The sequence below is a fragment of the Lipotes vexillifer genome, unplaced genomic scaffold (assembly GCF_000442215.2).
Source record: "Lipotes vexillifer unplaced genomic scaffold, Lipotes_vexillifer_v1.1 scaffold42, whole genome shotgun sequence".
Classification (NCBI taxonomy): Eukaryota; Metazoa; Chordata; class Mammalia; order Artiodactyla; family Lipotidae; genus Lipotes; species Lipotes vexillifer.
Window position 1 is genome coordinate 115,848 of NW_006783436.1, and position 15,297 is coordinate 131,144.

The 15,297-nt window shown below is 38.7% G+C and overlaps 1 protein-coding gene across 3 annotated transcripts in view; it reads right to left on the reverse strand.

Annotated features, from left to right (window-relative positions):
* Positions 1 to 15,297, reverse strand: part of KIT (KIT proto-oncogene, receptor tyrosine kinase) — a 91,068-nt gene that overhangs the window by 33,193 nt on the left and 42,578 nt on the right. For 2 of the 3 annotated variants that reach the window (XM_007456073.1, XM_007456074.1), the window contains exons 3-6: positions 14,140 to 14,421; positions 12,930 to 13,066; positions 5,992 to 6,163; positions 1,902 to 2,091 (exon numbers count right to left, since the gene is read on the reverse strand). In XM_007456073.1, coding sequence (XP_007456135.1) covers positions 1,902 to 2,091; positions 5,992 to 6,163; positions 12,930 to 13,066; positions 14,140 to 14,421 — 781 coding nt within the window. The remainder of the gene's footprint in view (positions 1 to 1,901; positions 2,092 to 5,991; positions 6,164 to 12,929; positions 13,067 to 14,139; positions 14,422 to 15,297) is intronic. The other variant, XM_007456075.1, reaches the window with a different exon arrangement.

Consider the following 15,297-nt stretch of genomic DNA (forward strand, 5'->3'; position numbering starts at 1 on the left):
CACCCCCGCCGCTGCTTCTTCCCAGTGTCCTCTGCAGCATGTGCTATTCGACCTTCTGTTTCACAGCAAGGACATCGTAGATGGCTGTGATAACTGAGCACGCAGTACCACCATCGGGGGCGTTACTGACACGGGCTCCAGCATGGACGGAGCACCCTGGGCGCCCCTTGACCCCCACAACCGCCTCGACACGCGGTGGCTGGTTCAGTCTCTCCTCTCACACTGCACGTGCTCCCCAGGCAATCCACGCTCCCCTGAACTACTTACTGTCTGCTCACAAATCCTGACCTCTAGTCCAGACCTCCCTGTCCTATGCCTTCCTTCCTTTACAGACCTATGCTCACGTCCCCCCCCCCCCCTGGGACTGGACTGTGGCTCACCCACACCCTTTCTTCTCTCCTTTCCCCTCTCTACCCTGTTCCCCCCAACTCCCCGCCAGGTCTCTCTCTCCTTTAATGAAGACCTTGCCTGTGAATCCCTCCTGCAGGCGCTGCATCCAGGGAACCCGACCTACGATACATTCTACCTGAACATCCCCGCTCAAGATACCACAGTCAACCTCAAATTCAACACACCCCAAGCTGAGCTCATTGCCTTTGTCCCCTCCCTCTCCCCTCCCCCTCGAATAGTATCGCCTCTTACCATCCAACCTGGCTGCCACAACCAGAGTCCTGAGAGCATCTTCAGCTCCTGCCTCTTTCCTAGCCCTCCGATCACCTTTAAGGAGGAATCCTGGACACCTCCCAATCCATGCTCTTCCCTCCAACCCTTAGACTGAGGCCCAGGACAGCATCCTTTCTTATCCACACTCTTACAACAGCCAAGAGCTCCTGACTAGGAAAAAATACTATCTCTATCTAGACACCTACCTCTTATCAGCCTTGGTCTCTTGGTCAAATTAACCCATCTAGGTCTCAGATTCCTCTTCTATAGAAAGAAGGGAAGTAAGAGTGCCTCCTCATCAGATTTGTGAGGACCAAAATTATTGAGTTAATGTACATGAGGGACTTTGAACAGCACATGGCAGGAAAAAAAAATCACACACAGCTTACATGAAGTGTCACTATTGCTACTGTTTTTATTATAAGTGTTTTGAGGATCAAATGAGAGGTCTGGGGCTTCCCTGGTGGCGCAGTGGTTAAGAATCCATCTGCCAATGCAGGGGACACGGGTTCGAGCCCTGGTCCAGGAAGATCCCACATGCCACAGAGCAACTAAGCCCGTGCACCACAACTACTGAGCCTGTGCTCTACAGCCCGCGAGCCACAACTACGGAGCCCATGTGACACAACTACTGAAGCCCGTGCGCCTAGAGCCCGTGCTCCTCAACAAGAGAAGCCATGACAATGAGAAGCCCATGCACCACAACAAAAAGTAGCCCCTGCTCACCGCAACTAGAGAAAGCCCGCGTGCAGCAACGAAGACCCAACACAGCCATAAATAAATAAGTAAGTAAGTAAGTAAAAATTTTAAAAAAAAGAGAGAGAGAGAGGTCTGATGTAAAAGAAACTTGGGTTCACCGCCTGGCCCAAAGATGCTTAATGATTCTTAGTTTTCTTACAGTTTTAAAAAAATGATTAAAGGCACTAACATTACTCTTTCTCTGAAAAGAATTATTTAATGTGTCCCTAGTATATGCTAGTCACTGCTTTGAACTATCCTCAGAACTCTAGGAGAGAATTATCCTCCAATTTACAAACAAGAAAACTGACGCATGGCCTTTTCTGTGTGCTCTAAACACACAGCAAAATGAAATGATGACGACTCAGGAAGCAGCCCCAAACTTCCTTCCGTATCAGCTGTCCTCTCATACACTGATGGGTCACAGAAACAGGATCCGGTAAGCCAAGGGGACGGGGTCGGGGGAACGTGTAATTCCCCAAACAAGGTCCTTTTCTTACCTGATGTTACTTTCATTGTCAGACTTGGGGTAATCTTCCCACTTGTCAGTGGAAGTTCTGTTCATATATACCCACTGTCGGTGTTCAGGTTTGGGATATGCCTCATACTCAACAACCAGATCCACATTCTCGCCATCGTTTACAAATACTGTTGTATTCATCATAGGGAAGATATTAATGAATCCTTTATCTAATCACAGCAGAATGAGACAGAAAGAAACTGTTATCCCTCAAATCTTGACAAATAACAAAACTTCATCTTTGGATTATAAAGATATTGGCTGATATCCAGTATTAATTGGCAATGACAAGAATTTTGACTAGCCATTTTACATTTTACTTTGCTCTTGGAGAATCACGGTCATAAAGTGAGAAAGGACACATGTTGGAAATGTTTATTCTCTTATCTCTGTCTCTTAAGCAAGTCTGTTAAAGATCTATCACCATCTTATAAGTCTTCTAGAACTACCAGTCCTGATGTTTATTAGGCTAAAAAGTATTTGGACTAAATAGTTAGCCCATACCCAGATCCAGTATAATTGTATATGTGATAAGAAGATGTCATAAATCAAGAAGGGGAAGAGAGCCCCAATATTTAATAAAAATGTTGCAAGAATGTCATTTAGTATTTAGAGAAAAATAAGCTTGGATCTTCTTATCATATCATATATCACAAATGAATCAATGACAGCATTTTAATAATTAAACCATATTTTTAACTAAACAACGGAATTTACTTCTATCAAAACTTTGTGGAGGGGAGGGTGAGGGGAGTTTTCTAGGCTTTTTAGAAGCAACCGAAGAAATAAAAATCATAAAAGACAAATCTAAATACATAAACATTTTCAAAAAATATCTATATATAGGAAAATTAATTAAGGTAATAGGAAAAAGAGGACATAAAAATATAGAAGGAAAAATAAACTACTAATTTAAATAAGGCATTCCTTTTCACATATTAAAAGTAGCAAAACTTCAATAAAGCTGTTAAAAAATAATGTATATCCACTCTATGGAAAAGTAGCAAAACTAATCTGAAATAAACTGAATAATTTTGCAAGTGTAATTAAAGTAGCACACTGAATTACACTTTGTAAATGGGCACAACTCTTTTGGAAAGCATTTAGCAATATAGATTTCTAAAAATTACCTATTTTTCAATTTAATCCAGAGAACTCTTCTTAGTGAGGTAGATGGCTACGTGCAAAAAGAAGTGCTATTTACACTAGTCATAATAATTTTAAAAATGAGCAAATAGAGAACTGGCTAAGTAAATAAAGCAGCCCTTAGAAATTATTATATAATAATAATAATAATACAAGGAAGAGCTTGAAAAAGACCATCATAAAATAATTGCCAATATCATATTTATAGCCTCCATTTATGGAATGCTTACTATGTGCCAAGAACTGCCTCAAGTTCTTTAGCATACACTTTATTTAATAATTATGACAAACATTTAACTTATAACAATACTGAAAGAGAACGTTTGTAACCCCTAATTATAGATGAAAAAGAAATCAAGTCCTGGAAAGCCATACAGCTGGCTACCCAAAGCAGAGCCTACATGTGAATACAGGTCTGTAAGAAGCCAAGGCTGGTCTCTTTACTGTTGCACAGCCTAGAGTCTCCACATACTTTAAGTGAGAAAGAGAGAGAACATAAAATTGTATGTATAATTAAAATCCTGCTGCATATAAAAATATAATCATATACCAAATCCTAAAAAAGCTTATATCAAGTTAGTGGAATTATGGAAGAGTTTTAAACTTCTATTTATTTTTCAAAATTCGAAAATTAATTGTAACATTTTATATTGTCATTTAACCAAACAGTGCCATTGTCTTTGGCACTGTTTGGTTAAATATATTGATAGCCCCCATGAGGTTGACATTAGAGTATTTGACTCTCCTTCAGTTTCCTACAGATTCAGAATAAAAAAATGGAGTCCAACTGTCCTTTCTATCAATGGAAAAAATATTTTTCAGGTGAAAATCAAAAATCATCCAAATGAAATTAAAACACCACTTTGTTCTAATACCTGAATCATAAATGGTACACCCCTGCCATTCTTTAAGCTAATTTATATTAATTTTGAGGAAATAAATGTTTTGTCTGAATGTTACATTAAACTTTCAGGTACTCAAGGTCATAAATTCAAAGATATCACACAATGCAAAATATTCAAACACCACAGACAACGATATTTCCACTGAGTTCTCTCCCTATCATCATGTACAAAATACTAAAGTTCTCCTGAGTTTTCTATAGCCCAGGTTGCTCAATATAGTTTTATGTCCTATAATAGGACACAGCTTCAAATTCATGAAGTGTAAGAATTATTAGACTCAAAGAACCCCACCTGGGTTTGTTACAGAGGATGATTTAAGAAATTGACAAGACATTAACATTTAATCAAGTGCAAACACTGTGCCAGGCACATCTGCAAAATATATGGCCTTTCTCCCTCCACAGCCTTGGGAGTTAGAGGCTATGTTTCTTGGAAGAGAAAATGCAGGCAGAGTTAAAGTGCGGTGCATTTGAAAGTTAAGTGGCAGAGCTCCAACTCAAAACCAGGTTGGGGCCACCCGGAAGCCTTTTTTGCGCCACTCCACACTGTGTCCAAATCCTACTCCCAGCCCCTAAAGAAATTACTTTTCTCTTTGTCTCTTACTGTTCGTCCCATCCCAGCCCACTCCTGAAATAGTACAAAGCCAGATTCAGGTTTCACGGCCTCAAGTCTTTCCAGTTATGCAGTTATATTCTTGGAAATTGATGAATGGATTTTAAAAATCTGATTACATACAACAATAAGCTCCAAACATCCTTACTAATTGCTTTCTGGAGCTGAAGCTGATATATCAACATGCTCCCTAATCAACTTAGCAAATTAGCACTTATGGAGTTTAATATTTTAAAAGCATAGCCTTTTATTCAAATTAATAAATGGTTCACAATCACGTTTAGGGACAGAGTAGTACCCTTTCTCTGGGCTGGCTCTGTAATTGCAAGTAAAGTGTCTTTTTCACATTCAGTCTGGTGAGATACTTTCCATTACAACATGGGCAGAAACGCCAAAATCATATGAGATTATTGTGGGATAAATCGCAGACCTCTAACACTGGTACATAAATTATTGAAGAAATATGGGGGAAAGGAGAGAAATGAAAACAAATATCACATCATTTTATTACTGCTCATGATGAATTTCACCACCCTACAAGTACTTAAAGTCAAGCGCTGAGAATATGGTTGCATTAAAAAGACAAGAAAATAGATGAAATGCAAACAGTACTAAAAAGACAAGAAAAGTGTAAACAAAGTCATTTTAAAATTATTATTTTCAGTAATTCAAAATACCACACTCTGATCTCATTAAGTAGATGCTTGGGAAATAAATATTCAGTAAGATCTAAAGCACGGAAGACTAAACCAGTTGTGTATGCCAGATATGATGGGGTTAGGGCACAGGTTACTATGTTTCACTTTATGCTCTGTAGAATCAATGACCCATGCCTGGTGGGCTGCCTTCCTGAAGGTTTATGCTACAGCCTGTGAGGCTGAAGGACAGGGTGAGGTCAGGGGTGTACTGAGGAGAAGCCAATTCAGTCCTTCCTGCTACAAAGGGTGACTAGAGCCCATGAATCATAAAACGATAAACCAAAATGCTGAGGAACCTCACCAAAAGATTCAGAGAAATAGATTAAGCTCTAAGCATATGCCTTCCTCCACAGAGAAAAGTCTCCATCCATTTCCAAAGTCAAGTCACTCAGCAAGGACTAGAGTTTCTGGAAAGGCTCAACCTACATTGTTATTTGTGGGGGTAGGGGAGGTAAGCAGAGAATGACATGTTCAAACAGCTTCACAGTCACAACTTTCCACTTGCCTCTCTTAAATTGGTAGAATTTGCTTTTGTGCTCTAGTTGGAAGAGGCTACAAAGATCATTTTCTTTCATATATTCATCCATTGATTCAGTAATAATAAAAACCCTAAGAATCTGTTCAGCATTCCATTAACGTAAAAAGGAAACTATCTAGTAATTTCTTCCTTCACTATGCCAGTAATTTATCCATTCCCAGAGATATTTACCTACTACTTCTAAGGTTGTTGTGACATTTGCTGATCCAAAAGTATTATTGGCATAACACATGAACACGCCAGAATCATTAACTCTTGCTGAGCTGATAGTCAATCTCTCCTGACGAAGAAAATTGAAGTCACCCTGATGCCAGCTATTCCTCTTCACCTGTTCTTTACTCTGCTGGTTTCAGAAGGAGAGGGAAAAAAAATCAAAGATTACCATAAAATTTATATTCAGGATCTTCCCTAGATAAATTAAAAATAGCAGCAATTAACTTCTCCGTATTAGCATTCATTATACACTACTTAAGTAAGTATAATAAAACATCATGACAAGTCTGTCATTGGAACACTTCATATTACAGGATTGTATTGAAAGATAGTCATTATTAATGATTGTAAGAACATGAAAATTCATTTCTTAATAACCACAGCATACGTAATTCCAAATTCTCTGCATTGCTAAGTATTTTTTAACAGTGCCAAATTTTAAAAGTTCTTATATAAGAAATAATACAGGATACTGATATTTTACAAGTCAGCATATTTATATCCTATCACTACTTCCTGTTGTATATATATATTTTTTCTATTCTACATCCCACTGGTTGAAAGAAAACACATCACTAGTAACAATCGTTCTATTTTATTAACATTTATATTATTTTCATGAATAAAAATAGACTTACAGTGTCTAAGACTAACTCGAAAATTCATCCTATAGTTCTTACCCAGCAGAATTTTGACAAGTATTAAAGGGCGTTCTAAAGTATATAAGACATATAAGAAAAAAATCCCAAATTATTTACACATGAGCTGAAGAGAAAAGGTTGTGCATTTACTCTTGTGATATCACCATGCCACTGTTAATATTTATCTGCAGATAAGACATGGAGAGATTTCTTGTATGGAAAACATCATGGGGAAACAACCATAATATAAACTATAACCACTCTCTGAAAAGATTAAAAGGAATAGCATAGAGCTTTCTGCATCTTCCAAATTTTCTGTAACATGAACACATTCCTATTACGATGGGGGGAGGGAAGCAACTCAAAAAGAAACTAAACAGGAGCTGATATTGACATGAAACAAGATCAAGGGTGATTCCCTGGCCAGGCTATGGTGAACCTATTAGCATTAGACCATTCTCACAGTACTGTAAATCTGAACAGTCCTTCTGGAAAGCAACTTGGAAGCATGTTCAGACCACTGAGCAACTCCAGCAAATTTATCTCAAGGAAACAACTCAATAGAAAACAAAAGGTCCAAGATATTTACTGCGGTGAAAAATTGCAGATGACCTAAATGTACACCAGGTATCAAAATTATGAATATGTGAAAATAAGAAAAATGCTTCTTTAATGTAAAAAGCATAAAATGAGTGTACCTTAAGACAGCAACCATGTGTTAATACATATGCATGAGGGGAGAGAGAAAATAAACATAAAAAAAATGTGGGCAATATAGCATCTGTAAGGACTAACCACTTGAGACTACTGAGCACTTGAAATGTAGCAGGTCCAAATTGAGTTGTGTTGTAAATATAAAATATGTCCCAGATTTTAAAGACTTAATATGAAAAAAGTAGTGTAAAATATCCCATCAATAATTTTTATGTTATGAATTTGGTAAAGTAGCAGTATACAAAATTAATGCACAGAAATCTCTAGCATTCCTATACATTAATGATGAAAAATCTGAAAGTGAAATTAAGAAAACACTCCCATTTACCATTGCAACAAAAAGAATATCTAGGAATAAACCTACCTAAGGAGACAAAAGACCTGCATGCAGAAAATTATAAGACACTGATGAAAGAAATTAAAGATGACACAAATAGATGGAGAGATATACCATGTTCTTGGACTGGAAGAATCAACACTGTGAAAATGACTCTACTACCCAAAGCAATCTGCAGATTCAGTGCAATCCCTATCAAACTACCACTGGCATTTTTCACAGAACTAGAACAAAAAATTTCACAATTTGTATGGAAACACAAAAGACCCCGAATAGCCAAAGCAATCTTGAGAAAGAAAAACGGAGCTGGAGGAATCAGGCTCCCTGACTTCAGACTATACTACAAAGCTACAGTAATCAAGACAGTATGGTACTGGCACAAAAACAGAAATATAGATCAATGGAACAGGATAGAAAGCCCAGAGATAAACCCATGCATATACGGTCACCTTATCTTTGATAAAGGAGACAAGAATATACCATGGAGAAAAACAGCCTCTTCAATAAGTGGTGCTGGGAAAACTGGACAGACACATGTAAAAGAATGAAATTAGAACACTCCCTAACACCATACACAAAAAAAAACTCAAAATGGATTAAAGACCTAAATGTAAGGCCAGACACTATCAAACTCTTAGAGGAAAAAATAGGCAGAGCACTCTATGACATAAATCACAGTAAGATCCTTTTTGACCCACCTCCTAGAGAAATGGAAATAAAAACAAAAATAAACAAATGGGACCTAATGCAACTTAAAAGCTTTTGCACAGCAAAGGAGACCATAAGCAAGACCAAAAGACAACCCTCAGAATGGGAGAAAGTATTTGCAAATGAAGCAACTGACAAAGGATTAATCTCCAAAATTTACAAGCAGCTCATGCAGCTCAATATCAAAAAACCAAACAACGCAATTGAAAAATGGGCAGAAGACCTAAAAAGACAATTCTCCAAAGAAGATATACAGATTGCCAACAAACACATGAAAGAATGCTCAAGGGCTTCCCTGATTAGAGAAATGCAAATCAAAACTACAATGAGATATCATCTCACACCAGTCAGAATGGCCATCATCAAAAAATCTAGAAACAATAAATGCTGGAGAGGGTGTGGAGAAAAGGGAACACTCTTGCACTGCTGGTGGGAATGTGAATTGGTTCAGCCACTATGGAGAACAGTATGGAGGTTCCTTAAAAAACTACAAATAGAACTACCATATGACCCAGCAATCCCACTACTAGGTATATACCCTGAGGAAACCAGAATTCAGAAAGAGTCATGTACCAAAATGTTCATTGCAGCTCTATTTACAATAGCCCGGAGATGGAAACAACCTAAGTGCCCGCCTCTTGCACTGTTGGTGGGAATGTAAACTGATGCAGCTACTATGGAGAACAGTATGGAGGTTCCTTAAAAAACTAAAAATAGAACTACCATATGACCCAGCAATCCCCTACTGGGCATATACCCTGAGAAAACCATAATTCAAAAAGAGTCATGTACCACAATGTTCATTGCAGCTCTATTTACAATAGCCAGGACATGGAAGCAACCTAAGTGTCCACTGACAGACGAATGCATAAAGAAGATGTGACACATATATACAATGCAATATTAGCCATAAAAAGAATGAAATTGAGTTATTTGTAGTGAGGCGGATGGACCTAGAGTCTGTCATACAGAGTGAAGTAAGTCAGAAAGAGAAGAAGAAATACCGTATGCTAACACATATATATGGAATCTAAGGGGAAAAAAAAGGTCATGAAGAACCTAGGGGCAAGACGGGAATAAAGATGCAGACCTACTAGAGAACGGACTTGAGGATACAGGGAGCGGGAAGGGTAAGCTGGGACAAAGTGAGAGAGTGGCATGGACGTATAGACACTACCAAACGTAAAACAGATAGCTAGTGGGAAGCAGCCGCATAGCACAGGGAGATCAGCTCGGTGCTTTGTGACCACCTAGAGGGGTGGGATAGGGAGGGTGAGAGGGAGGGAGACATAAGAGGGAAGAGATATGGGAACATATGTATATGTATAACTGATTCACTCTGTTATAAAGCAGAAACTAACACACCAGTGTAAAGCAATTATACTCTAATAAAGATGTTAAAAAAATTTTTTTAAGTGTTAATTATATGATAAAATATTTTGGATATACTGGGTTAAATAAAATACATTAAAATCAATTTTACTTTTTTTTTTTTTTTTACACTCTGTCATGTGCCTACTAGAAACTTTTAAATTACATAGAAGGCTCACATTCTATTTCTACTGCACAGTGCTGTTAATGTACAGTGGTAGAATTATAGCTATTTCTCTTTTTTTCTCATGTTATTATATTTTTGGAAAATTTTTTCACTAAAATAGGCATACATAAAAGCTGACTGCCAAAGTTGAATGTTTTGGAATTAAAAAGAAGAGAAACCTGCTTGGTTAACCAACTGTGAGATCTTGGCCAAGTCAAGGATGCCACTATGGTCTCAGCTTTTGTTTCTAAAAGGCAATGAGAGAATAAAGGTCTTTAAAGGCCTTTCCGGTATGGAGCACTATGTCGACTTGAAGATAATCCCTTCTAAGAGATTCTTCTAATAATTGGCAGAAAGCTGACATTTTCCTGCCTGAGAGTAATTGTTAAGAAGAGACAAAGGGGAAGTGACATTTTTCTCTGGCCTCTTCCAGTCCATCATACAGACCTCTCCTCGGCAAAGGCAGAGTGACAATGGACAGGTCACAGACTATATTCTAGATTCCCGGTATCTTCCTTCTAGTTCCTGCAAGAGCCCAGGAGTCCCTGTTTAGGGAGCTAGACAGGACAATGAATACATTGGTGCTAGAAGGAACAGTTTGTTAATAATTGATAAGAGCATCAACACCCAAACCCGAAGGCCATAATTTAGGATACTGCCAAAGATCATAATAAAAGCAAGCAAAAATATGAGGGTTTAGAAGCCTTAGAAAAGCTAACCAAGATTCACAGTGTTGAATAAACTCCAAGACTCTCTTACGTTTTAAAACAAACAGTTGCAAAAATACTACAAGAGTTGTTTCATTGTGAGTTAAACTTATTCTAAATGATCCAGATCAAATACTATGGATTTTTAAAAGAATTTGATAGTGCTATAACAGTGCTACGTATTCCAAATTAAGCCAAAGGATATCAATAAAAGATTCATGGATGAACCCTGGCATACAGCCATGAGCCCCATCTGCAAGTCACACATTACATATTGTTTGCATGTGATTTGCTTTTCCTTAACCCTTGGAGGTGCTCACTGGGATTTCCCCAAAGAGTTCCCAACACTGCAGGCTTATCTACCAGTGCCAGTGGATTAATTGGGAATGGCATGCAGGACTCCTGGGAAAAAGTGGCTCAGAACAAAACTGCCTGGGGCAATTTAATTCTCATCTCAAAAAGGCTAATTTTCAAGTTATGTAGAGGCTCAGTTACACACACCGTAAATTGTTCTCTCATCTGAAATCAAGGATCATAGAAAGGCAATTAATACGGGACTGTGTTCTATAACGTTAGTCAAAAGTTCATATGTAAGCTATTGGTTTTATGATAGGACTTGTTTCTCTGACACACTGGTTCCATTCTCCTGTTAATGGCAGGCTTCACTTAGCAAGGTATCATCCATCACAGGTCTACACGAACGCCATCATAATGGTTTGCATTATGCTAATCACCATAGATACTTGGTTAGCAAAGGATTCTCTAAACAGGCATGAAACTGCCAATGTTGAATACAGAGCATGAGGCGGAAGAAGAGGAAGAGGAGGGTGAAAGACAGTATTTCCTTTCTTCCAACGTAATACGCATGTGTGTACTCAAGAAAAACTACCATGATAGCAAATTAACTAGTTGGCCAAGATCATTCAAACAAAAATTATTAAAAACTCAGTCACAGGCTTCCCTGGTGGCACAGTGGTTGAGAATCCACCTGTTAATGCAGGGGACATAGGTTCGAGCCCTGGTCTGGGAAGATCCCACATGCCGCGGAGCAACTAGGCCCGTGAGCCACAACTACTGAGCCTGCGCGTCTGGAGCCTGTGCTCCACAACAAGAGAGGCCGCGATAGTGAGAGGCCCGTGCACCGCGATGAAGAGTGGCCCCCGCTTGCCACAACTGGAGAAAGCCCTCGCGTAGAAACGAAGACCCAACACAGCCATAAGTAAATAAATTTTTTTTAGAAAGTAACAAATGTTCAAGTACAGTTGGTGTCTTTAAAAAATAAACAACAACAAACTCAGTCAATGGGAATCTTAAGGCAAAATATTAGGGAAACTGGACATTTTAAAGACCTTGTTATTAATATGAGTATTAGAGAGGGAGAAAAACCTTCAAATATAACTGGCTAAAATTTATTTAATTTTAAGATATGCCTAACACGGTATCTGACATACAGTAGACATTCAATATGCATTTGTTAAACGAATGATAAGCTAAACGTGTCCAAATGTTTCAGATTGATGACAACCATTTTATTAATAGCGACTAAAACAAACAGAAAACCATTAGCAACCTGATCTCGGGTAAGCAGCCTCAAAGGAGGAAATCAGATCCATACAAAAAGAAATCTCTCAAATGGACAGGCCTCTCTGTGGCAGAGGGAAGGGCTTCTTGGCTAACATCTGAGACCATTGATTTATGTTTTTAATATGGAAGGAAAAATACTGGCAACTTTCCCCAATATTTTAAATAATCTGGCCTGAATAGTTGCCATAGTAGCTATAAAAATCAAGGTAGTTACTCACTGAACCATTAATTTTTTTTCCCCCCCACGAAAGTCATTCAAAGAAACAGCATGGAGTCTAAAGTTTTCTCTAGGACTTTCTCAAAATAAATTTACAAAATGACATTTCTTTGTTACTCATAATGAATGTACACATCTACATATGGTGCAACGAAAGGGGTAAATACACATCATCTGTACACACTCCAGACAGTTCCACCTCTGACAGACACACCAGCTGAGCCATCCCCAGGACAATTAACAGACTTTTCTAGAATACGTAAAAGAATGTATATGTATGCATAACTGAATCACTTTGCTGTACAGCAGAAATTAACACAACATTGTAAATCAACTCTACTTCAAGAAAATAAATTTTTTTAAAAAACAGACTCTTTTAAAGAAAAACCTTCAACTCTCCCACACAGAGAGAATGATACATTGAGGCAAATGGAGAAAACAATCCACTCACCTGGCTGTTCTCCCTTATCCACATTGAGTCCACAGAGCTAGACACGTCTTTTATCAAGCACATCACTGCAAATTCTTCCCCTTCCCTGAGAAGATAGCTGGCTTTGGACACAGACACAACAGGCACAGCTCTGATGGCTAGAATAAAACGAAATGTGGCCGTCAAATAACTGGCTGTAGTATAGCATAACGTTTTAACTTACCATCTTTCCTCAGCTCACCTTGTGGCCTTTTAAATAAGATATAAAGTATGGTACTAACCGATCTGTATTACTTGTATATTTGAAGACATCAGCAATTAAATTGTACATCCCTCAAGTAACTTCATTGACACCGAGTGAAAAAGACAGACTGTCTACTTTGAGATTATAATAATCCTGAGCAATGCTATTTTGAAATAGGTAGAAGCCCTGGCATAGTGAAGCTGCATTCATCTTTATCTGACTTGCTGGTTTCATGAGAATGTGACCAACAACTAATTATATTCTTTTAACCAAACAGGCATCTTTTCCATGTGCTATAAAAATAACGTCTTATTTCTTAAAATCACAGGTTTTAAATAATCAAACTTTCTTAATTCCAAAGAGCATCCTTTTTCAAAAGCCTTAATAAAAACTACTCAATAGCTAAATGCCAACTGGTGTTGAGTTAGATGATCTCTGAAATACAAAACTCTGGGTATCTTCCAGCTATCAAAATATTCTACATAATGCCACATTAAGAACAAGGTCCAAAGTCAGCTGGTACTTTCCTCCTCAGATTGTGAATAGTTTGAGAAGGTATTAAAATTAAATAGCTGAGGAGGAATCAATTCATAGATCAACAGTAAATCAAGGAGGGAATAATCTGTATGCTAATCTTTTCAGTGTAACTAAGGCTTCCCAATGAGTTTCTCTTGGAAGGAACGGTTTGTGCAATTATGAAACTTTGGGATGTCCTGATGTCAGTAGGTTTAAAGACTGTCCCCAGGACCATCTGAATGCCCATCCCTGGTAGACACACCCAGCTGGAGGTGGTCATGGACCCAACACATGGGATGGAGGCTGTGAAATAAAGTATTCACAAGCAGCCGGCATTATTTTGAGGCTGGGGGAAACGATCCAAGAAGCTACCTGAGTGACATACTAAGTTGGACCAGTGAGAAGAGAGAAGTCTTCTTTTAGATAAAAGGATGCGCCGACTCTCAGAAGAAAGCAAACAAGGGCCCGTACCTGCCCTCACTTTCAGGGTGAATTTCTTCGACAGCACGGACTTGCCCTCCTGGTTCGCTGAGCAGTGTAGACAGAGCCGATGATACTCGCGCTTCACGTTCCTGATCGTGATGCCGGCCTTGGGGTCAGCGACAAACGTCAAGTCCTTGGGAAGAGGCTTCCCCTCGCACCCCGTGAGGGAGTAATTGGTCACCTCTGGGTCTGTCAGAGGACAGCGGACCAGCGTGTCGTTGCCTTCCTTCCCGTACAAGGGAAGCTCAACCAGGAAAAGTTTCTCAGGATCTACAGCATATAAACAATCAGTAGTTTGAATGGCTGGTCAGACACTGAAAACATTTCATAAAAACCTAAAATATTGCCGCTCATAACAACAATCCCTAGTGGCCCAAATGGCTGCTGACTTTATTCTTTGCAAACAAAAGTAGAATTTATCCGAGTCACACTAATAAGGAAGAGTTAACACTTAGTAAACCCTTTCCATGTGTCAGGCAGTAAGCCTGGACCATTACACACTTCTCACTCTCATTTAATCCTCAGTACGCCCCTATACGACAGGTGCTATCATTATCACCATTTTATCGATAAACTGAAGTCTCAAAAACAGTAACTCTCCTTAAGTGACACAGCCCAGAAATGGCAAGATAGAACTCAAAGCCAGGTCTGACTGATACCCCAATTTGAACTCTTAAAGCTCTGGGAATATTTTATTGTAATAGTTACTTTTCTTCCACAGCAGGTAACACTCCAAAGAAACTGGGCCAAGAATAAGCCAGCCTGATGGTATCTAATAGGGTGGGAAGAAGTGGAATTATACCTTGTTCAGGACTTTCCCACCTACTGTCCAATCTGTAATTTGTTTTGATCTTATCTAATTGGCATAACTTCTACTTCTGTGTGAGCCTTGATCACTTTTTTGAAGAGTGTCCAAATACACTTCCACGTTGTACCAGTTTCCGAATGAATCATCTGTTTTTGTTTTTGTTTTTTACCTATTTAACAAGTAAGAAGACCTATTTAGTTCAGAAAGGTGAAATAGTTTCCCTCTGGTGATACAATAACTTGCCTCGTTTGTCCCCAACTGTGCTTGGCTTCAAAGTCAAATGTGTACTCTATGCCTCCAAGACTAAGGGAGAGCATGGGAAAGAGTCTATGAATTAA